This window comes from Nomascus leucogenys, chromosome 3 (genome assembly GCF_006542625.1).
Source record: "Nomascus leucogenys isolate Asia chromosome 3, Asia_NLE_v1, whole genome shotgun sequence".
Lineage (NCBI taxonomy): Eukaryota > Metazoa > Chordata > Mammalia > Primates > Hylobatidae > Nomascus > Nomascus leucogenys.
The window spans coordinates 19,679,583-19,704,513 of record NC_044383.1 but is presented as its reverse complement, the minus strand read 5'-3'; the positions used below and the strand labels follow the sequence as shown (position 1 = coordinate 19,704,513).

Sequence of the window (24,931 nt, the reverse complement as noted above, 5' to 3'; positions counted from 1 at the left end):
CTACAGAAAAGTCACAGAAGACAGATTAATATTTTGCAAGTAGGATATGAAATATACATTAATTAGTGTGAAGTTTTGTGTGATCACTGGATCTGGTATATAATTAATACTTTAACAAAATGGATAATTAAAAGGTCACTGTACCCTGAAACCTCATTAGTTTGGACTAATTGGCCCAAATACTAGTTTGATCTGCAGATTTTTTTTTCTAGAATTTTGTTACAATTGAGTAACTACAGTTATTGTTGTTAGTCATTAGCTGTTACTGTGTACTTATTCCTCCCAACTTTGGCTTTCAGTTGCTACAAGCTATTCTAAATACCTGCTTCAAGGTATAATTAATAGTTTAATAGCTGCATCGAATGATTTATAAGCAGTAAACTTTGTTTTCCTAAATTGGTTAAATAGGGATGCTGTACTTTATTATTAGTTAACAAAATCTTTCTTCATAGTACAGAGCTTTCTTTTTTTGGAGGAAAAGGAACATGTTCTTCATTAATATTAATGTTACCTCAATGAAATCTGTAACAATAAGTGTATTTTGCTTAACTTTACATTTAGCGTATTTTATTTTGTATTTACGGTCTCATCCAAATCCAGAATATTTCAGTTTCTTCTCCTTTAGGAAACTGTTTTAGGCATTTTGTATGTTTATCGTTATACACATTTCACTCCTTTTTGATGTTTAGTTATATCTTACTATTCTTAAGCTTGACCTTTATTCTCAGTAGCCCATTTGTATCTAATTGTTTATGTAATTAGGTTCATTTACTATTTGATATTTCTTCCCTTTTTTTTTTTTTTGCTTAAGTGTGTTGCCCTTACTCCTTTTCACAGACTGTTACCCTATTTCTGAAAAAATTTAGTAGCTTTTTCTTGCTTTATTTGCAGACGGCATCATAATAGCAGCTTTCCCATCCTCTACTCCTCCTGCTCCCCCACCCGTACCCCCATCCCTTCCTTTTCTTTCTTCTCTTTTTGGGCTTTTGATCTCTACTAATTTGCCTTCTTGGTATGTTCTTCCAAACCACAAATACCTGTTTAGTCACAGTCATAAAGATATATCTTTTATTTCTTTTGTTGATAGAAAATGATGGTTCATAGTAAATAAGTATAAATACATGCAACCGCCACAGCCTTTATATGGTGCTACTCTCTCTTAAAGTGTTTATTTGCATTAGTCTTAAAAAAAAAAAAAAGGTCACATTGTAATGGAAAGTTTTAGGTAAATTTTATCTTTCTCTTTAATCATTGTAATTTATTTTATGTAAATTTCAGGATTAGAATGGCTGAACACAGAAGAACCTATTTCTGTCTACAAGGATCTATGTGGAAAAATAGTCGTCCTTGATTTCTTCACCTACTGCTGCATAAACTGTATTCACCTATTGCCTGATCTCCATGCATTAGAACACACATACTCTGATAAAGGTATCTGCTCTTTAATTAGTTTCTAACAGACTGTCCTGGCATAGTCACTGGAAGAGTGGCTGACTCATTAGCTCATAGGAGAATGAACATTTGGCAAGACTTCAGGGATTCTAAAAGTAATCTCTAATCTATGAATTAAAGACTTCATGTACCTTTTCATAAAGGGTTAAGCTTAGCGATAGTGGTTTGCCTATCTAAAGAACCAGCATTAGTATGTGGTTTTTCTCTGAGGATAGGGGCATAATTTGCTTTTTTTCATGGTCAGATATTTTAAAAGGTCTTTTTGTATGTTGAGGCTGACTTAAATTTGTTCTATTAAAAAAATAAAATATATGACCTTAACTTTACACTGTTTTCACTGTGATATAAAGGTTTAAAGTTCTTATTAGGAAATGTGACTAGGCTTTCATTAATATTGAATGACATGAACTGCAGTGGAATGCAAAACATAACAGATACTCTTTCTTTGACCCTGCTTCATTAAAAAATGATTTGTTACAGCTAATGTTTTTCAGAGCACACTAGGAAATCCATTTTAATGGTATTACAAATTCTAAAGATGTGGGAGATAATACTTATTGGCTTTAGAAGTTTGAGAAATTAATCAGATTTTTTTTTGTCTACTTTCTAAAAAAAGAGCATGGGAGTAAATGAAATTAATTAAAACTACCATTTAATTAGGTTTAAATGAATTGAAGCACTAATCTTGGAGTGGATTAAAAAAAGAGATAGGGTCACCGATCCTGTGATAGTAAAGATGAGAATAGACTATATATGTACAAAAGTAAAGGATATTCTGAAACTTAACTTTAAAGGGGAAGTGATAGAGAAATCTTCAGTGCAACTGAAACTTCAGATGCTTTTGAATTGTAATAGAGTGTATGTTAAAATTACCAGTCAAATGATTTATCAAGAACTCAAATATTTCTATTAGCTAAATCCTGTTATTAAAAATTTATCTGTATGGATTTAAGAAATATGGATATCTTATCTCCTAGGTTTTAGATGCCAGGGTTTCTTGTTCAAGACATCACATTTATTGAACATGTTGTTATGTGCAGGGTACTCTGCTAACTGCTGAGGAAATATGTAACAAAATTGAATAAAAAACATTATGGAACCTAAGGAAAGGAATAAGTCACTTTGCCTAGAAATGTTGGAAAAGATTTCTCAGAGAAGGAGACAATTGAGCTAGGACTTGAAAAATGAGCAGGAGTGCAGCTGAAAATGAAAATGGGGCAGAAGGGACACTCCTGGCTGAGGAAGCGTCAGGTAAACAAGCATGGAAGCACAGAGGAGTAGGATTCTTGCTCCAAGAACAGGTAAATAATTTAGTATGGTAAGATTGTAAGGGTTCATGGTAAAAGTAAAAGGAGACAAAGGTAGGTTCGGTTAGGACCACATTGTGAAATGCATTGTATAGCGTTCTTAATAGTTTAGACTTTTCCTTCTGTGAGGATACAGAGATATTGAAGTTTGTTTTTGATTTGTTTTTTAGTAGACGGATGACATTTGTGTTTTAGAATGGCATTACACATGGAGTTAAGAATCTCAAAGTTTACCAGTTCCATACCTAAGATCACCCCTAAAAGACTGTTTGGTGAACTCATGGTTAACCCCATACCTTAAGCAGATTCAGTAACTTCCTAGAATGGATCCTTATAATCTCCTACCAGTTTACTGGAAACATTGTTTTTATAGCACATTGTGACAAAAAAATTAAAAATATTTTTATATACAAATACACTTCTGAAAAGTAAAATACTTTGTAAGTGGAGCAAGAATTCACTCTCAGTTTCAACAAAGAATCATGAAGCATACACAAAGAACAGGGAAGTACAGCCCATTCAAAGGAAAAAAATAAACCGATAGAAATTGTCTCTAAAAAATACCTGATAGCATATCGATGAGACAAACACTTTAAAACACTGTCTTAAAGATGCCCAAATAACTAAAGGAAAATATGGAAAAAGTTTTCAAAAAACAGTGTATGAAGAAAATGGAAGTACAATAAAGAGACAGAAAACCTAAACAGAAGCTAGAAAGAAATTCTGGAACTGAAAAGTGGACTAACAGAGAGGAGAAACTCACCACAGAGGCTCCTTGACTTACAGGGCAGCTGATAAACCCATGGTAAGTTGAAAATACCATGAAGTTGAGAAAGTATGTTTAATGCTTGGTAGCACAGCAGATGGTATCTGACCTATGATAATTCGACTTAAAATATTTTGACTTGATGGTGGAAAGGTGATACTCAGTAGAAATCATAACTTCCTAAATCATAAGGAGCTCTTTGATGTGCAGTGGATTATGTCCAGATAAACTCATCGTAAAGTTGAAAAATCATAAGTCATACCCTCATAGGTCGGGCCATGTAGAGATTCGAAGACACATTTGAGTAGGCAGAAAGAAGAATCAGTGAACTTTGAAGATAAGGCAATGGAAATGATTAAGGAACAAACAGAACAGAGATTGAAGAAGAGAAAACAGAGCCTAACGGACCATGGAACACCATCAATCAGACCAGCATATGCGTTTTTGCAGAGAATATTTGAAGAAATAATGGTTAAAAACATCCCAAATTTGATGAAAAACATGAACACAAACATCTAAGAAGTTTAGTGAACTCCAAGTAGGATGAACTCAAAGAGAACCACGCCAAGACTCATTATTATCAAACTGCCTAAAACCAAAGAGAGAATTTTGAAAGCAAGAGAGAAGCAACTCATCACATACAAGGAATCTTCAATAATCAGCTGATTTCTCATCAGAAACTTTGGAGGCCAGAAGGCAGTGAGCCAATATATTCAAAGTACTAAAGGAACAAAACTGTCAACCAAGAATTCTATGACTGGCAAACTGTCCATCAAAAGTGAGAGAGAAAGTAAGACATTTCCAGATAAACAAAAGCTAAGGGAGTTCATTAATAGACCTGTCCTGAAAGAAATGCTAAAGGAGTCCTTCAGGTTGAAATGAAAGGACACTAGACATTAATTCCAAGTCTGTGAAGAAATAAAGATTTCAGTAAAAGTAAATAATGGGCAAGTATAAAAACTAGTGTTATTGTAACATTGGTGTTTACACTTTTTGTTTTCCACATGATTTAAGAGACTACTATATTTTTAAAATTATTCTAAAAGCTAATGTTATTGTAACATCACATTTTGTTTTCTATGTTGTTGTTTTTTTTTTTTGAGACGGAGTCTCGCTCTATACCCCAGGCTAGAGTGTAGTGGCACATCTCAGCCCACTGCAACCTCTGCCTCCCAGGCTCAAGCAATTCTCCTGCCTCAGCCTCCCAAGTAGCTGGGATTACAGGTGCCTGCGACCACGCCTAGCTACTTTTTGTATGTTTTTTAGTAGAGACAGGGTTTGCTATGTTGGCCAGGTTAGTCTCGAACTCCTGACCTCAGGTGATTCGCCCGCCTCAACCTCTCAAACTGTGGGCTGGAATTACAGGCATGAGCCACCGAGCCCGGCCTGTTTTCTATGTAATTTAAGAAACTAATGCGTTAAAGTAATTATTAGTTTATATATTTGGAGATATAATTTACAAAGATGTAATTTGGGGCCATCAACAACTGAAAGGGATGGGATGGAGGTGTTAAAGGAGCAGAGTTTTTGTATGTTATTGAAGCTGGCATAAATTCAAATGAGAGTGTAATAACTTTAAGATGTTAAATGTAATTCCCCTGGTTACCACAAAAAAAAAGAATATACACAAAATGAAATAAGAAAAGAATTTAAATGTTTCACTACAAAATAAAAATCAACTAAACAAAAAAAACAGTAATGTAGGAAATGAGGGACAAAAAAGCTCTAAGGCGTGTAGAAAACAAATAGCCAAATGACAGATAAGTCCCTCTTTGTCAATAATTACTTTAAATGTAAATGGATTAAGTCCTCTAACTGAAAGGCAGAAATTGGCAGAATGAATAAATAACATACTCCAACTATATGTTGTCTTCAAGAGACTCACTTCAGATCCAAAGATACAAACAGGTTAAAATCGAAAGGATGGAAAAGGATATTGTGTGCAAATCGTAACTAAAAGAGAGCTGGGATGCCTATGCTAGTATCAGACAAAACGGACTTTAAATCTAAAACGGTTATGAGAGACAAAGAAGGACATTATATACTAATGAAAAGCCCAAGCCGAGCACAGATTGCACCTGTAATCCCAGCTACTCAGGAGGCTGAGGCAGGAAGATCACTTGAGGCCAGGAGTTGGAGAGCAGCCTGAGTAACATAGCAAGACCTCATTTATTAAAAAATAAAAAAATTAATACATAGATGATACAATGATTATAATGATACAATGATTATAAACACCTAGGCACTTAATAACAGACAAAATATATGAAGCAAAAGTTGACAGAATTGAGGGGAGAAATAGACAATTCTACAATAGTAGTCGGAGAATTATACCCAATATATACAGGACACTCTCCCCAACAAGATAACACTACCCAACAACAACAGGATTGCGTATGGGACGTTTTCCAGGATAGACCATTAGTTATGCCACAAGTTAATTTCAATAGATTTTTTTAAAGATAAATATTAAAGTATCTTTTCTGATCACAGATGAAGTTAAAAAACAATAACCAAAGGAAAATTGGAAAATTCACAAATTTGTGGAAATCAAACAGCACACTCTTAAATAACCAGTGGACCAAAGAAGAAAACACATAGGCAATTATTAGAAAATACTTAGAGATGAATGAAAACACAGTGTAACAAAACTTACGGCACATGGTGAAAACAGGGCTAAGGAAGAAATTTATGGTTATAAATGCTTATATTAAAAAATAAGAAATATCTTAAATCAATAGAATTTTACACCTTAAGGATCTAGAAAAAGAAAAACAAACTAAACCCAAAGCTAACCAAAGGAAGGAAATAAAGATTTAAGCAGGGAGAAACAAAATAGATAATAGAAAAGTAATAGAAAAGATCAATTTGGGTACAACCAACCAAAAGTTGTTTCTCTAAAAGTACCAGAAAAATTCCTAGACCTTTAGATAGCTAGACTAAGAAAAAAGAAGACTCAAATTATTAAAATCAGGAATGAAAATGGGAACATTACTACTGGTTCTACAGAAATAAAAAGGATTATTATAAGAGTACTATGAGCAATTGTACACTAACAAATTGGATAACCTAGATGAAATAGACAAATTTCTGAAAACAAAACCTACTAAGACTAAACTATGAAGAAATAGAAAACCTGAATAGACCTATATCTGGTAGCATTATTCTCAATAGCCAAGATTTAGGAACAACCTAAGTGTCCATTGATGGATCGTGGGTAAGGAAAATGTGGTGTATGCATACGGTGGAATATTATTCAACCTTGGAAGGAAATTCTAACATGGATGAACTTTGAGGACAGTATGTTAGGTGAAAAAAAATTCACAATTTATGCCGCTTATAAAAATTCAAATACTACATAATTTCACTTACACAGGGTACTTAGAGTAATCTGAATCATAGAGACAGAAAGTAAAATGGTGGTTGCTAGTGACTAGCGAGAGGGGAGAATGAGGAGCTATTGTTTAATGGGTATATTTTCAGTTTTTTGCAAGGTGAAATGAGTTCTGGAGATGGAGGATGGCAATGGTCGCACAGCAATAGGAATGTACTAAATACCCTGAACTGTACACTTACAAATGGTTAAAATAGTAAATTTTATGGAAGAAACTATAAGAACACAAAAATGGGCCAGGCGCAGTGGCTCATGCCTATAATCCTAGCACTTTGGGAGGCCAAGGCAGGTGGATCATGAAGTCAAGAGATGGAGACCATCTTGGCCAACATGGTGAAACCCTGTCTCTACTAGAAATACAAAAATTGCTGGGTGTGGTGGCATGCCCCTGTCATCCCAACTACTAGGGAGGCTGAGGGAAGAGAATCACTTGAACCCACAAGGCAAGAGATTGCAGTGAGCTGAGATTGTGCCACTGAACTCTAGCCTGGCAACAGAGCAAGACTCTGTCTAAAAAAAAAAAAAAAAAAAAAAAAAAAACCACACACACACAAAAATGGGTTTTTAACAACTATTTTAAAAATGAACCTTACAGGGTCAGAATTGTGCACCACTGGGAGGGGTACAGTCAGTGGTGTGTTGGAGCTGGCTCCTGTAGGCTGATGAGAGCCATTTGTTAAATATGTAAGAAATTTTATGAGCCAGTGGTAATCTTGAAGCCAGCCATAGTGGGAGTATTTAGACCATGGAAATCAACAAATGCTACAAATCAGAGGGTTTTTTTGTTTGTTTGTTTGTTTTGAGACAGAGTCTTGCTCTGTCGCCCAGGCTGGAGTGCAATGGCACCATCTCAGCTCACTGCAAGCTCCGCCTCCTGGGTTCAAGCGATTCTCCTGCCTCAGCCTCCCGAGTAGCTGGGACTACAGGCGCCCGTCACCACGCCCAGCTAATTTTTTGTATGTTTAGTAGAGACAGGGTTTCACCGTGTTAGCCAGGATGGTCTCAATCTTCTGACCTTGTGATACGCCCGCCTTGGCCTCCCAAAGTGCTGGGATTACAGGCGTGAGCCACCACGCCTGGCCACAAATCAGAGATTTTTAAAAATCGCTTTTCATCCCCCGATTCCTCTCACCATATAATAGAGCTGGTTTATTAGCATATTACTGCGTATGATTTGCTGGCCCAATAACTCACTTGTTAGTGTGGTAGAGAATACTAACTAGTGTTTTTCTGTATTTGGCTTAGAATATCATTTGTGGAATATATATTTTTTGAGATTACCGTAGAACTTTTTCTTTAATTTGCCACAGGTTTGTGAAGAATATTGGAAAAAAGGAAAAGCATGAGAAATGGTTGAGAATGCCACTGGGATAAGTGTTCACAGAGGCTTTCTTTTCTTTTTTTTTAATATAACTTCAACTTTTTTTTTTTTTTTTTACTTTAAGTTCTGGGATACATGTGCTGAACGTGCAGGTTTGTTATATAGTGGAATAAATTTTTAACTGTTAAAAAATATTTTGTAAGTAGTCTCAACATTGTATTTCAAAGAAACATTACTTCTGTAATATGCTACTATGTGAAAATCCTGATAACTTAAAAGATTTTCATATTCATTAGAAGATCAGTTCATATTCATAAAAGCAGACATACCCAGAAATGATCACATGACAGCTCAATAAGCTGTCACTAAGTCGCTAAATTAAATTTGCTTTTTTGTAGTTAAATATCTTCTCCCATTACTATTTGATGTACTTCTGAATGTGTCTGCAGCAGTGCTATTTATGTTCTCGAAGTGACATTTGGTAGTATATTTAAAATTCCATGAAATGTTCCACTCATTTTACCATAAAGCCAAAAATGTTTCACTGAATAAGGAAGTGTTTATTAATTCAAAACACCTTGAAAGAGGCCCAATTTCATAATCAACTTGCTTCCTCTAAATCAGCTTTTAAACGCAGGTTTGTAATAGGGGCCAGTGCCACTTTCACAGCAGCAAATGAGAAATCACAAAAGCCAAAAGGTTTGAAAGCAAAAAGCAAAACGTACTTAATAGTAATGAATTGTTCTGATGTTTAAACATTTTTAAAGAAGTAACTATGCCCTAATATTGTTATTAATTAATAATAACTTAGTACGTATTTATGTTAAACTGCAAGTGATATTTTACCCTTTTCTACTTGAGAACTTCTAAGTTTTTTATTTATGGTGTATACATTAATGGTATGTTATTATATAGTACTGAAATTGAACATAATGGCTATTATCTAAGGAAAAGCACTTTTGTTTTATAAGAAAACATCTATTAGGAAAGCCTTGTGTGTTTAACGTGATTGCTAGGTGTATGTTAATGTATAACTAAATCAGACTTCTAAAAATCTGAATTTCATATTACTGTTGAGTAAATGCTAGTATTGTCATATAGTATATGCTTTTTTCTGTTTTATACTTTATTAAAAATTAGAAGAATGCACTTTTAATTTTATAGTAAAACTAAGCTTTTAAATAAGTCTATATATAATTTCATTTTGTGTCATTGTTCTCAAACCTCGCCTGCCCGCCCCCTCCCCCCCACCCGCCCGGCTCCTTCACCAGGTTTGATAGTTTTCATTAGGAGTACTCACAAGATTCAGCATATAGTTGTACTCATGTACTCATGACTATATTATAGCAAAAAGATACCAAGCAGAATCAGGAAAGGGAAAAGATGCATGGGGCTGAGTTGAAGGGAGACCAGGTACAAGATTCTAGAGTCTTCTTTCAGTGGAGTCAACCTAAGATGCTCTTAATTTCCTCAGCAATGTGTTGTGACAGCACATTTGGGATGTTGCCAACCAGAGAAGCTCAGAAATAACCAAGGCTTTTATTGGGGTCTGGTCATGTAGGCAGCTTCTGCCTGCTGTCATGTTTCAAAAGCTCAGATTCTCAGAAGGAAAGCAGGTATTCAGTATAAGCTATATTGTTTGTACAAACATTTTAGGCATAGTGAGCCACTCTTATCAGTTCTAGGAATGGTGAAAACCCTCCCGAAATCTAAGCTCCCAGAAGCCAGGCAAGAGCCTATCTTGTCTGCACACCTTTTAAAGGATGGCAGTCCGGGCTACTATGTTAACTCTTTCTGCACACACTTTATATTTTCTTTATTCAGTAGTTCATCTATTCTGTGTTCTTAAAGGACTATGAAAACATTGCCAATTTATGGCACATTTTCAGATGTTTAGTGTGGACAACAGCAACAGCCTGACATCGGTGTTTGATTGGCTTTCAAATTTGCTTCTCATTTATTTCCCAATTTAGTGTTCAGCAATTTTGATCCTTTCATTTTTATGTTTCCATTGTTCTTAGTATAAAAACGAAAATTTTCCCTCTCCAGCATCTTTTCCACACCCTTCTCATCCTTCCTCAAGGCTGTTCTAGCCTCCCTGGCTTTCCTTCAGTTCCTAAGTATCATTATTCCTCTTGCTTTACCACCTTGACACAATGTTCCCTCTGCCTGGAATCATCGTTTCATCCTTTTTGTCTAGTGAAGCCATGGTTGTCTTCTGGATCTCAGAATGTCTCCATTACAGGTTTTTGTTTGTTTGTTTGTTTGTTTGTTTTTAGCATCTTTCGAAATGCCTCAAATAGTCTCAATCCTTGCATTTAACTAGGTTTTTACATTGCCTGTGATTAAACTACACGTTCTACTATAGTATATACAATTGTAATTGAGTGCATTTAGAAGTATACATCTCTCAGTAAGACCTTTGAAGCTTTAAAAATATGTATTTTAGAAAGTGGTTTTATTACTAATATTTTAGAAGCAGTTATATATTTATCATGTTTTTTGTTTGTTAGTCAAGAGACAAGGTCTCACTCTGTTGCCTGGGCTGGAGTTCACTGGTGTGATCACAGCTCACGGCAGCCATGACCTCCTGGGCTCAAGTGATCTGCCCACCTCAGCCTCTCAAAGTGCTGGTATTACAAATAGCTTGAGCCACCATGGATGTGTGGTTTTTTTGTTGGTGGTGGTGGTGGTGTTTTACTTCACTGAGAAGAAGGAAGTTACAATTTTTGATATAGTTTCTCCTCTCATTCCCTTCTTCCTTGCCCTCTTCTCTCCCTCTTTCCTGTCTCCCTCTCTTCTTTCCTTTCTTCTGTATTTTCTCTTAAATGGAGTAATTTTGATCCCCATGTTGGCAAAGGATTCATAAAGGGAAGAATCTTTTACATCCACTTTTTAGTATGCATGATTAACAGAAAAAGCAAAATAATTTAAGAAAAATCTGCATATTGAGGTTCTTACAGAAAAAAATGGGAGTGGATATTTGGCAACTGTGTTTGTATGTAGATCAATATAGATCTCCTATTTGGACAATATGATGTGGTTTATTATACAGATTTATAAATTCCTTCAGTATTTATGTCCTGTGAAATCATTCGTTTCCTACTTACGTACTAGGCACTGGAGAATAATAAAACATGCATGGGACCTGTGTAATTAGTAGGCATTATAGTCTAACAAGAGAAGGCATATAATTAAATAATCATACATATTTTTATAATTTCTGATTAGTGATCTATAGGAAACATCATAGGCTGCTATGATGACATTATAGAGTTTAATCTGGAAGAAATCTTTCTTATGAAAGTAAAAATTGAACTTCAGTTCTAAAAGACAAGTGTGGCTTTAGTAGTTGAGAACATTCCAGTCAGAGGGAACACTGTATGCCAACCCTATAAAGCCAAAGGAATAATATTATTGAGGAACCAAAGAAGTCCTAGAATATACTGCAGGAGGAAAAGAGTGTGGAGAAGATACTGGAGAGATGAGATTTGTTATACTAGGAACGATTGAAAGCCAATGAAGGATTTTCTGCAGCAAGGTGACATGATCAGATTTGCGTTTTTGAAAGATCAGTGACTTCAGGATGGATAACTACTTGGTGGACAAGAATGGATATGGGAAATCTGTGACAAGGCTATTGTGCTCTCTGTGAACAGGATAACAACTTGAAACTAGTCATAGCTGATAAGAGCAATAGGACTTGATTGTGGATTAAGTATGGATGATGAGAGTGGGCTGATTTGATTATTGCAGAGATGTCCTAGATTGGTTTTTTGCTTCTATAATTGGATGGATGATGGTGCCATTCAGTGACAGGAAACACTGAAAAGGTCATATTTGGAGGGGAAGGTTATGAGTTTAGTTTGAAATATCTTTGAGACTTGCCTCTCATTCTCCATATAACTTCCCATTTTTCCTAGGATAAAGATATAAATCTTTACCATGACTTACAAGACTGATCCCATCTGTATGTTTATTCTCATTTTGTCCCACATTCTCCATTGTTCTCTGTGCCTAGTCACCTACCTTCTTCAGTTTCTTCTGTCCTTCCTGCTTCCTCTTTTGTAGGTGCTGTTGTCTCTCCCTGGAATCTCCTTCAGTGTTCTCTGCACCTAACACCTCATCATTCATATCTCACTTCAGTCATCACTTCTTCAAGGAAATGTTGGGATATATTCGTCAGTAGGAAAATGTGTGATACATGATAATATACTTTATGATAAATATTGCATATATATAATGTACATAAAATGTATACAGATTTAACTCATGGATTCTTATTTAAAATTCATTGGGTTATAAATCATTACTGTGATAATTGATTTTGGTATTCAAATTGTCCAAGATTTGACTAATAGGATCCCCTTCAGGCTGTCTTCTGTGATCTTTTGGTATTTCTTTGTCGTTTTTTGAGCCCTTCCTTACTAAACATACCAAAATGTTTCCAGATGTATCTTGTGTTTTTCCAGCCCAACCCTGAGTCAGCTATTTCTTTAAGGAGCTTTGATCCCTTTTAGAAGGGAATGGTATTGAGAAACCAAGGTCTGGGAACTAGATGTGCTCATTGCTACTATGGTGTTTTTGCTTCTAGTCTCTCAAATAATTCAGAAATTACTTAGGCTATTCCTTCCCACTTCTCAGCTTCCCCATTAAATTATGTTACTCATTTGAAGTATCGTTAGATTTGTTTTTTTCTATTTGTATTTCATTTTAAGTCCCCCCCCCCATCTTTGTTGACTTAGTTTTTGGGTGTGTAAGACAACATGGTCTTCAAAGTGAGGATGAAACAGATACTCATTCTATCTACCCATCCCTTCTAACTGTTCTTGCCTTTCCATTTCTGTCCCATATTTTTAAAAATTTCCTTTTTTTAAAACAAAAGGTGACATACTGTAGACATTTTTATGCACTTGCTTTTTTCATGTAAAAATTTATCCCAGGAGTCACTTCATAACAGTTCATAGAGAACTTCTTGACTTTTAAAAGTAACTGCATAGTACTTCACTGTGTGTGTGCCATAACTCATTCAGCCACTCTCCTATCCTGTATGTTGGCTCTTAGATCATTCCATATTTAGCAATTATAAGCAATAAATAATCTTGTTGATATGCTTTTGTCTTGCTGGTGGAATCACTTGAGGATAAATTCCTAAAAGTGGCATTGCTGGGTCAAAGTTAAGTACATATGTAGTTTCATTAGGTATTGCCTAATTCTCCATCAGGAAAGTTGTACCAGTTTGTATTTCTGCTAGCAGTGTGTGAGTGTACCTCTTTCTCAGATGCTGCTTCAATAAACTGTTTTGACATTTTTGACATACTTTTTAATTTTTACCAATCTAATAGGAAATGGTATCTTGGTGTAATTTTAAGATGCATTTTTGAGTTGGGTTAATCTTATGTTTATATGGCTATTTATTGTATATGGAGTTTTGTCTGCCATTATATTCCCTAACTGGTTGTTGTTTGAGTATATAAAGACTATTGATTTCCATGTGTTAATTATGTATTCTTCCTTCCCGAATCTTTTTTTTTTTTTTTTTTTTGAGACAGAGTTTTGCTCTTATTGCCCAGGCTGGAGTGCAGTGGTGTGATCTCGGTACACTGCAACGTTTGCCTCCCAGGTTCAAGCAATTCTCCTGCCTCAGCCTCCTGAGTAGCTGTGATTACATGGATGTGCCACCACGCCCGGCTAATTTTGTATTTTTAGTAGAGATGGAGTTTCTCCATGTTGGTCAGGCTGGTCTCGACCTCCCGACCTCAGGTGATCTGCCAGCCTCGGCCTCCCAAAGTGTTGGGATTATAGCCGTGAGCCACTGCACCTGGCCCTGAATTTTTTATTATTTGACTTAGTTTTATAATTGAGTCTCCAGACTTTTCTTGATATACTGTTATATTTCCATATAGAAATTTTTCAGTCTTATGCCTCTAATTGATTTCACTTGTCTAATTATGTTGGCTAATCCCCCATGCCCCACCTCAATTTATTGTTAAACAATAATAGAGATAGTAGGCATTTTTTCCTTATTCTTTATCATATTGGAAGTACTTCCGTTTTTATGCTATTGGAAATACTTATTTTATACTATACTTCTATTTTTATACCAGTTTCTGGTTTTATACTCAGTTAAATTTATTTAATCAATTAACAAAGTATGAAAGATTAGCGTAAGTAATTATATGTCAATAAACCTAATGATTAAAAAGAATCTGTCTCTGCTACTTCTGAGTTTGGAGGAGGATGGTGGCCACCCGATCTTGAATCTCCCCACTGTCCCTCCCCTCTGTTCCAAACAATAAAAAAGGGGAGAGCAAGTAAAATCACACTTGGCCCTGCATTTCACAATACTAGGAGACAGAGAATATCATGGCCTTCACATTACATGTAAGTTCAGAAATAAACTAAATTCCCATAAAGGTTCTATTGCTGTAAGTCTGTGGATGCCAAGAACAAGTGTAGGGGAGACTTAAAAAGACTCCCTGAGAACAAGTAGAGTTGTTCAGAGTACTTAGACAAAGCACAAACAGAATAGTCTCCTTACCCCCAGAAAGAGAAGCTCCAATACAAAGTAGAAAATACTGAACACAGGTTTGGGCATACTAGACCATATCACCAGCTCTTAAAAGAGTGCAGGACGAGGAATCGAAGCTTCAGAGAAGCATTGCTCGGTTTCCCTTGGAGATAGGCCACTGAAGGGAAAAAAGGGTATATGAGGGAAAAGGTAAGGTTCTAATGGAAACAAAAGAGAAAGAAGATATATCAACCCCACCTTCCACCAATGCTATTCATAAATGAAACTGCCCAGAAAAAGGGAACTGTCAGAAAAGGGCACTCTCAAACTAGGAACCCTGTTCACAAAATGAAGAGGAATAGAAAAAAGCAGATCACACCTATATAAAAACTACTGCAAAAAAAGCTGAAAATGCAATTCAGAGTTAAAATGCTGATACAAAGTTGACAAAACTGTAACACCTTGCTTCATACTGGATTAAATATCCTCAGTCAGCATTTAGGAATAATGAAAACAGCAGCTTGAATCAGAAATTTGAAAATAAGAAATGGACAAAAAAGAAACAGGGAAATGAGTGTTAATTGAATCCAGAAAAGAGAAGACAAATTCAAAATTGTATTACAAATGAAAACTAAATTTGTCCAAGGGACAATAAATTTGTATAAAAATTTATTAAGGGGCATTAAAAGCAGGGAGGGAAACCCCAGAGAATGAAAACGAGCTAAAAAAAAAAAAAAAAAAAAAGTTAAAAGGTTTACAGAAAAAAATGATTGAATTGGAAAGCAGGCAGAGGAGGTCCAACATAAAACTACTTGGAGACCCTCAAGAAAATCAGAACAGCTGACTTGAACAAATATCTAAAATTAGAATCCAAGAAAACTTTCTGGAAAGAAAAGAAACCTTGAATTTACATATTGAAAGGGCCTACAAGGTACCAGGGAAGATTGACCCAGAACAGTCCAAGAAGTATCCTAGTAAAATTATTATACTTTAAGCATTGAAAAACAAAGAACGTAACTTACAAAGACATGTAAGTTAGACTGGCCATGCTTTTCACAAATAATGTACAAAGCAAGGCAACAGTAGAGTGACATTTCAGGAATCTTAATGAGTGTAAACCATAAACCAAAGAGATTATATCCAACCATTTGTCCTTCAAGAATCAATCAAGGTTAAAGAAAAACAGTTTGAATGTCCAAAAACTCAGAGAATACTGTGCACATGTGCCCTTTCTGGTGAATCTACTATAGGGAGAGCTAGGGAACCATGGGTGAGTAGGGAAACTGCTAATGGATGGGTGGAGATTTTATACATGTAGAGCTAACACCAAAACTAGGATGTAGAGTTTTGCTATATTAGTCATAGTTTGATCAGAGAAGCACAACAACTGGGTATAATAATGAAAGAACTAACACATAATTCATTATAGGTAGTTGACCTTACGTTATTGTGGAGCCACATGGCTAACTAGTATATGTGAGGCTGTTCCTTCTGTGTGCTCCTACAACCTACCTGAGTTTGCTAACTTTTCACAGTCTTCAAGCAGAGGTGTGTGTGCATATGTTCTTGTGCTTTCGTTTGGAATTGAAGTTGTAATTATTGGCAAATTATATCTCCTGATGGCAGGTCAGGCAGTTGAGAAGGAAAGATGGATATAAAGTAGCAGAGAACAAGGGCAAACCAGAAAGAACCTGCAAACATGAACTAGAACTCACAAGGATAAACTGAAACCGATGTAAGCTTCAGTTTAGATGATGAAGTGGAGCAAAACACTCATCTGGCCCAGAAACTGGAGATGCGGAAGGAGGAGATCTACAACCCTTATATTCTTACTGCTTTCATTTGCCTCGCATATCTTTTTCTACCCCTTTATTTTTAGCCTTTCTGATTCACATTTTCTTAGATGTGTCTTTTATATAAAGAACTTATCCAAATCTTTTAATAATGAGTTAAGCCCATTGGTATTTATTCATATGACTGGTAATGTACAAGTATTATGTGTATTTGGTTATATTTGTTGTGTTTATCAACATGATGCACTTTCTTTGCTGTTTTATTTTCCTAATCTCTTCTGATATTTGTAAATGTTTACATTTATCTTTTATTAATCTTTGTACTTACAACTTTAAAAAATAATAATAGCAAAATTGTTGAAATTTTACTCTACACTAGGTACTATGTTAAATGCCTTACACAGATTATCTCTTTTAATCCACCTGACTTATAAGGCATTTACTGTTATTTTCCTCGTTTTGCAAATGAGAAAACAGATGAACAGGTTAAGTAACTTGCCCAAGGTAACAGGTGTGCAGTCCTTCCCACTCCTCCCCACCACCTTTACCCACATTCCCCAGGCAACCATTCCTCACTGCATCTTTTTTCCCAGCTGCTTTCAAGGGATGTGTGTGTGTGTGTGTGTGTGTGTGTGTGTGTGTGTGTGTGTGTAGCCTTTGGTTTTCAGCAGTTTGTTTATGATGTGTCTAGACATGGTTTTAATTTATTTTGTGTGTGCTGAGCTTGAATTCTCTAAATTTATATATTTAATCAAATTTTGAAAGTTTGGGCATTATTCAGTTGTTTTTTTCTGCCCCAATCTATTTATTCACTTTTTCTGGGATTCCAGTTATACTTATTTAGATCTTTTGAAACTGTTCCACAGGTCCCTGAGGTTCTGTTTATTTTTTTTTTCAATCTTCTTTCTTTCTGTGTTCTTTAGATTGGATTAATTTCTGTTGAGCTGTCTTCAGGTTCATTAACCTTTTCTTTGTCATGTCCTTTTTGCCAATGAGATCGTCCAGTGAACTTGTGGTATTTTTCAGTTCTGATATTTTTAGTTATTTTTTATAATTTCCATTTCTCTGTTTATATTTCCTATCTTTTTACTTCATTTGTGTTTTTCTTTACCTCATGGAGCATAGTTATCTAGTTGCTTGAAAGTCTTTGGTAAGTCGAACATTTGCTTTATCTTGGCATCAATATCTGTTGATTTTTTTTTTTCCCTTGATAATTGACCATATTTTCTTGTTCTTTTTGAATGTCAGGTAATTTTGAATTGTATCCTCGACGTTGTAATATATGATATGTGAACTCTGGGTTCTCTTATAGTCCTGTAGGGAATATTGGTAGCTTTATTTTAGTAGTCATTCAACCTTCTTAATTCAAATTATAACTTCTGTCTCATCTTCCATCAGCTCTCTCTCCTTCTGTAAACCCAGTTATTCAGTTCTCAGCTCCCCAAGCATTTGCTACACTTTTAAAAATCTGTTCCATGTACTGTAGTTTAGAGGTTAAACTAACACTTGTGAGTGTTCATACTCAGAAATAAGGAGCCGCCTTCCCCAGCTCTTCCCCTCAGGGTTTCTCCCACACTGTCCAGGTTATGTGGTTTCTTGGGCCAGAGTTGCAGTGGGGTTTCTATTGGAATTTTGGCTCCCCATACAGCTCCAAAACTGACCCACTCTCAGGGGAAAGCTAGAAAAGGATGGGAAAAGAAAATAAAATTGGCAGCTCACTCTTCTGTCATTTGATCTTCTGTCATTTGCTTTTCTGAGTTTTGGCCCTCCTGTACAATCTACCTGGTCGTGTTTACTTTTCTCTATCTTCAAACAGAGTGTGTCTTCAAGCATGCGTGTTTGTGTTTTGATTCGGAATTAATAGTTGTAATAGAAGTATGAGCTGCTGGGAAATTATACCTCCTGATTCGTGTGGTTTTATTCATCTTGCAGGTTTGAGTAGTTTTTGGTGGATGTGTTGGGAGATTTGAACGTACTTAGCTGTTATTATCTCTACTACTTTGGTAGTTGATATTGAATTTTTTCACTGAATCCAGCCTAACACTTCTTTTTTGTTTGTTTGTTTGTTTGTTTTTTGGTACTAACTTCTTGAAATAATGTATTGATTAGATAAGAGAAGTATGTTGTTTTCAGCAATTGTGTCTACAGAAAGGCTTGTTCTAAGAACCATAGAATAGGAATTTTAAATAAAAGCCTTATAAGGAAACATCTTGCTTATATTTATTCTGTTAATCTGTAATCTAAAGTTAGATCAAAAAATATAAGAGAGTGATATAACAATAAATACCTCCCAAAAGCAGGCATAGTCAACTCTGAATTTCAAAGGGGCTTATTATAGGTGGAAAAAATTTTAACATTTAATAAGAAAATAAAGATAATTTTTATAGCATTATCTAAATAAAAGAAAAAAAGTTTTAATCCTGCAATAGCCATATGAATTTGATCATGTGTGTTTTTATGTAGTAATCAAGATTGTTATGATATTTAAATTTGTTAGTTTTTTATATGTGTGTTAAAATGCAGTTGAAGATCAGCGTAGTTCTACTTTTTGTTTTTTTTTAATCTACGGACTTAATATTTGTGACCCAAAACCTAATGTGTGGATGATGATATTCAAACTTAAATATTTAATAATGTTTAACATAAATTTTTTCCTTTCAGATGGTCTTCTCATTATTGGTGTTCACTCGGCTAAGTTTCCAAATGAAAAAGTCCTGGATAACATTAAGAATGCTGTTCTTCGATACAACATCACCCACCCTATGGTTAATGATACAGATGCCAGCCTTTGGCAAGAACTAGAAGTTTCCTGCTGGCCAACTCTAGTCATACTTGGACCTCGCGGAAACATGTTGTTTTCTTTGATTGGAGAGGGACACAAAGATAAATTATTTTTATATACTTCAATTGCTTTAAAGTATTACAAAGACAGGGGGCAGATCAGAGATAATAAAATTGGAATAAAACTGTATAAAGATTCTTTGCCACCTTCACCATTGCTATTTCCTGGCAAAGTAACGGTAGACCAAGTTACTAATAGATTGGTAATAGCAGACACTGGACATCATAGAATTTTGGTCGTTTGGAAGAATGGACAAATTCAATATAGCATTGGAGGTAAAGCTTGCTTCTGATTATGATATATAATGTGTTTTACAGTAAAAAAATAGTTCAAGGTAAATATAAAAGTTGAAATGTCTAAATGAAAACTAATTATAGAAAAGTGATATACACTGACTTAATTTCCTAACAAAAATTTTTTGTTAATTAATGTATGATGTCTGAATTAACCTCTTCTCACTCCCTCATAAAACAAACAAAAACACTGAAAAAGCTCCAGGTCAAAAAGAGGACATAGTTTAGCTTTTAGGTATATTCGTATATTCTATCTTTTTTTTTTTTTAAACTGCTGTACTTACTGTTTCTTATGAAAACATATGTTTTGGATTGCAGACATTTTAAGTAGAAGTATTATGTTTCACTTTCCAACAAAATATAGCCGTATCTTTTTAAAGATCATGTCAGTGCCCCATGAACTTGAGAAGTAGTTTATAAAATAAATAAGCTAGAATTTGTGCATAATTTTACTTTTCTCTCCTTTCTTCCATAAGAACTTGAACATGTTTCTGGATCTATTTCCAGAATAGAAATAGGTGTAGCAGAGTATAAGTATCATGCAAGCATAGATCATTTTGTTCTATATCTCCCTGGTCTTAGATCTAAAACTACCTCTTGGTTACATCTACATAATTAATAAACTCTACTTGAGTACATTCTTATTAATCTTGCTTATCTAAACTGAGCTGACATCTGACAACATGTTAGTCAAAGACAAAAGTAATTCATCTCTTTGCAATCAATCCTGCTTAGTAATATATGCAGCATTAGTACATAAAGTAGGAATGTCTGAATTCCTAATATAAAAAAGCTAGTTGTGGTCCTATGCCCTGATGTTATTCTTAATATACCAAGATACAGTATGTGTTGTGTTTTGTGGTGTTTGTTTTGTTTTGGCTACTTGGTATTTTGATTTATGACAGGCAGTTATGAGAATTGAATTGTTACTGAAAAAGTGTCTTTTGTAGCAGTTTGAATTTAAGTGGTTTTAAAGTGTTTAATAGATTCTGTGATTTTCAAAATAGTGTAGGTGAATATTCTTTGTTAAAAGAGAAACCAGCAGCAAGCTACACTACCCAAACATATTTCTAGAAATACTGTTATATTTTGATATAGTTATTCTATAATTTTTAAAAAAGAATTCTTTGGTCCGATACACTCGGTAAACACTAGTTTAATGTTATCTAACAGATTTGTATTGGTGATGGTATCATAATATTTCTCAAATTTTTTACTCTCCTAATTTTCCTCATGAGAGGGGGTATAGTACACAATATTTTCCAATCTCATGTAACCACAGAACTCTCCCTTTTTTTTCAGGGAACTCTTATCAATAACAACAATAATAGTATTATTAACAATTGTAGTTACAGCAGACACTATATGTCTGGCATTATTCGAAACATTTTACTTACATGAACTCATTTTTGCCTGCACAATGCTATGAGGTTAGGCAATTAGTTCCATTTTACAGAAGAAAAACTGAGACACAAAGAACTTGCCCAAATCACCAGCTAGAAAGAGACAGACCTGGGATTTAGACAGGGTCTGTTGGGCTCTTGAGTTCGTTTTCTTTTTTTTTTAAGATGGAGTCTCACTCTGTCGCCCAGGCTGGAGTACACTGGCATGATCTCGGCTCACTGCAACCTCCACTCCCCGGGTTCAAGCAGTTCTCCTGCCTCAACCTTCCAAGTAGCTGGGATTATAGGTGCCTGCCACCATGCCTGGCTAATTTTTTGTATTTTTAGTAGAGATGGGGTTTCATTGTTTTGGCCAGGCTGGTCTTGAACCCTTACAGGCGTGAACCACTGTGTCAGGCCTTGAGTTTGTTTTCTAGCCACACCGTTACACTACCTTTTTATGGTTGCCTAGGACAATGGAGTTCCACAAAGCCTCGAATGGCTTGTCTGCTGGCCACGGAAATAACAGTACGTTTTATTGTGTTATATTCTCCACCCTTGAAACTCTACATGAATTGTAAAAACTGAGAAGTGGACTAGAGTCACTCTCTCTTACAGTGTGTATGATATATCATAGGACTTTGTGACAAAGTGAAATAGTAGATAAGAAGGATTCTTAATCTGGGGTCCTTGGACTCCTAAGAAAGGCTTCAGTGGTCCTCAGGATCTAGGATTGTTTGCAACAATTTGGCCATGTATATTTTTCTAGGGAAAGGGCTCATAATTTTCGTTGTATTATCCAAGGAGCATATCTTTCAAAATTGTTAAAAATTGTTCATCTGTTGAACAATTGGAGTTATTTTTAAATCTTTGTAGTCTAGGTAATGGATAATTAGAATGCTTTTAAAATTATTTTCTTCGCTATATGCTACTATGCTTAAGTGCACTAGTAATTATACTATGAGCCCTGTCATTAGCAAAACTCACTCTTAAGAAAAATGTTCCTTGGGGAACATTTTAGTTTTTAGAGGGACATACCATGTTTTTATATTAAAATCCCAGCATTAAATACAAGTTTTTTTTGTTTTGTTTTGTTTTACCTTGAGATCACTTTTTAAGTGGGAAATTTTATCTTATTTTAGGACCCAACCCTGGAAGAAAAGATGGAATATTTTCAGAATCAACTTTTAATTCTCCACAGGGTGTAGCCATAATGAATAATATCATATATGTGGCAGACACTGAAAACCACCTTATAAGAAAGGTAATTTTCATTTTAAATTTGTTTTAATACTTATAATCAGAAAAAGGAAATGTATTTGCTACATTAAATATTTGAAGTTAAAGCGTGATGCTTACGTATGTCAATGTCCTTGTTCTGCTTTTCTTGAGGTACTCACTTTAGTTTTATTCTCAAGTATCCTGTTTCTATTTGTGTCAGTATGTAGTTGCCACAAAAGAAAACCCCATTCAGTTCTTTTTTTAACCCTTGTTTCAAAGCTGTATCCCTAATCACTCAAAAGCTCCTCATTTTGAAGTATTTTCCTAACCACTAGTTTACAATGATCCTTTGTCCTTTTTCAGTTGAATTTTCTCAAACTAGAAAGAAAATCATACCACTCCTGCTTCTCTTCAACTCTTATGCTTTGGCAGGAAATACTGATTAGCCAATTCGTCTTAAAACTTGTTTTATTTTATTATGTGTTCTTATTTCTAAAAAGTCAGCTAATACATAAAGGTAAAAAAAAAGTTCGCTGACCATCAATTCCAGTTTCCCAGAGGTAACCATCCACTGTTAAAGTGTGTGTCTTTTTGGAAATTTTCTACTCTTATAAATTGATATTAAAAAGCCTATTTGTAGAGAATTTTTTAAAACAAATGTAATGATACTATGCATACATAATGTTTTGCAGGTTTTTCTAACTTTTTTTTTTTGCGTATTAGTCACCTGAATGACTATATCACATTCCATTGTAGATGTACTCAGTTATTTCAAACATTTCCTACTGATGGTTGTTTTGGCTAAACCATTGGTCTTTAAGTTGCCATGTGTTTGGAAAATAAGTAACCAAGTTCATCATACTCATCCTGTCTAAATACATTGTTCAGATACTTCCTTGTTTTTCTCACTGTTTCTTTCAGTATTGACATTTATCCTCATTTATTTGACAATATTATCACCTATATACACATAGCAGAAAAAAATACATATAATATATAATAATATCCACTGTACTGTAAGTCTCCCTGAGGGCTAGAAATATGTTTTGTCTACTACTGAATCCTAGCACCTAGAAAAGACCTGGCCTATGGTAGGTGTGCAGCAGATATTTGTTGGATGAATTTATGAGCAAATAATACTGTTTCATGAAGCACTTTTGAAAGTGTGTATTCCTCTTAGTATAAAAGTGTTACATGAAAAACAGATTTTGTGGGTTAATACATTAAAGCAGATGTGTTTTTTAAAGTCTTGCAGACTTTCTTCTTCCAGACTTAAATATGCTAATGTATTGTTGAGTGCATTAATGGGGGGATATCTGGGCAGCATTTCTAAACTTATTTGACCAGAGAACCCTTTATAAGCAGAGCTGCTCATAGGACTAATGTTTCCATGGTGTATATTTTAGGGAAAAGTGGTTTTTTTATTACTAAATTCTTAATGATTAATATTTCTTTATCATTATCTTTTTGGGGTTGTATGCCTCTATAATTCATCAAAGGGGCTAGACCTCTAATGGTGTATTGAATTAGTAAAATAGCCAGCCTGCAACATTCAGGGAGTACTTGTCCTTTTTTAATCGTATGTCATTTCTCTTGCTTTACAACTTAATGGGTTTTGGAGTATTGACCATGTGCTCCATTTCAAATATTTATGCATGTAAGTAGCATAATCACAACAAATTTAGGTTACCTGAAATTGTTCTATATTCTGTGACTTAATATGGTGTCTGCAGAAATGGAAAGTAGAATTTTTTCCTTTTAAAAATACAAGAATATTTATTGTGTTTTATTTTTGTTTAAGACCTCATTTGCAGAGGATTGAGTTGATTATACTTCTACATTTATGGCTCACAAACATTGTTTCATGCAGACCCTTCTCATTTAGAATAATTTATTTAAATTACAAATTCTCCTACTTCCCCATACCCCCCACTCTCACTCCCCTTACATTAACATACCTATAAGCAGCCATTGTGATATGTTTAATGCATGTTTTTATTTGTATGTGATCTTGTGAAACATAATGTTTTGTGTATATTTTTTAATTTATTGTGCTATATTTTATGTATCATAAAGTTAACCCATTTCAAATCTACAATTCATTAGTTTTTAGTAAATTTAACAGGTTTTGCAACTGTAAGTACGTTGTTTTTAAAACATTTCATCCCCCAAGTGAGAACCCACATGACCACTTACAGATAGTCCCTGTCCCCTCCCATCCCTAGGCAACCATTAATTTACTTTCTGTCTCTATAAATTTGCCTTTTCCAAACATTTTATTAAATAGAATTATATATATTTTCTTGTATTTGGCTTCTTTCATTTCGCGTAATGAAAAGTTCATGTGTGAAGTAGCATTTCAGTAGTTCATTCCTCTGTATTGCTGGATAGTATTCTGTTGTGTGAATATATGACATTTTATCTACCAATTCACCATTGATATTTAGATTGTTTTTTGGCTATTTTGTATAGTTTGTTATTTTGGGCTGTTATGAATAATCTTGCTGTGAGCATTGATACACAAGTTTTACATGGACATACATTTTCATTTGTCATGGGTAGATACCTAGAACTGGTATTGTAGAGTTATATGTTTTATGTTTAATTTTTTGAGAGCTGCTGAATTATTTTCCATAGCAGTTGCACCAT

The 24,931-nt window shown here is 34.7% G+C and overlaps 1 protein-coding gene across 2 annotated transcripts in view; it reads left to right on the top strand.

The window, feature by feature from the left end:
- The window catches only part of NHLRC2 (NHL repeat containing 2), a 62,158-nt gene that overhangs the window by 2,623 nt on the left and 34,604 nt on the right, over positions 1-24,931 (top strand). For both annotated transcript variants that reach the window (XM_003255491.4, XM_030806859.1), the window contains exons 2-4: positions 1,279-1,431; positions 19,206-19,661; positions 22,204-22,325. In XM_003255491.4, the coding sequence (XP_003255539.1) occupies positions 1,279-1,431; positions 19,206-19,661; positions 22,204-22,325 (731 nt within the window). The remainder of the gene's footprint in view (positions 1-1,278; positions 1,432-19,205; positions 19,662-22,203; positions 22,326-24,931) is intronic.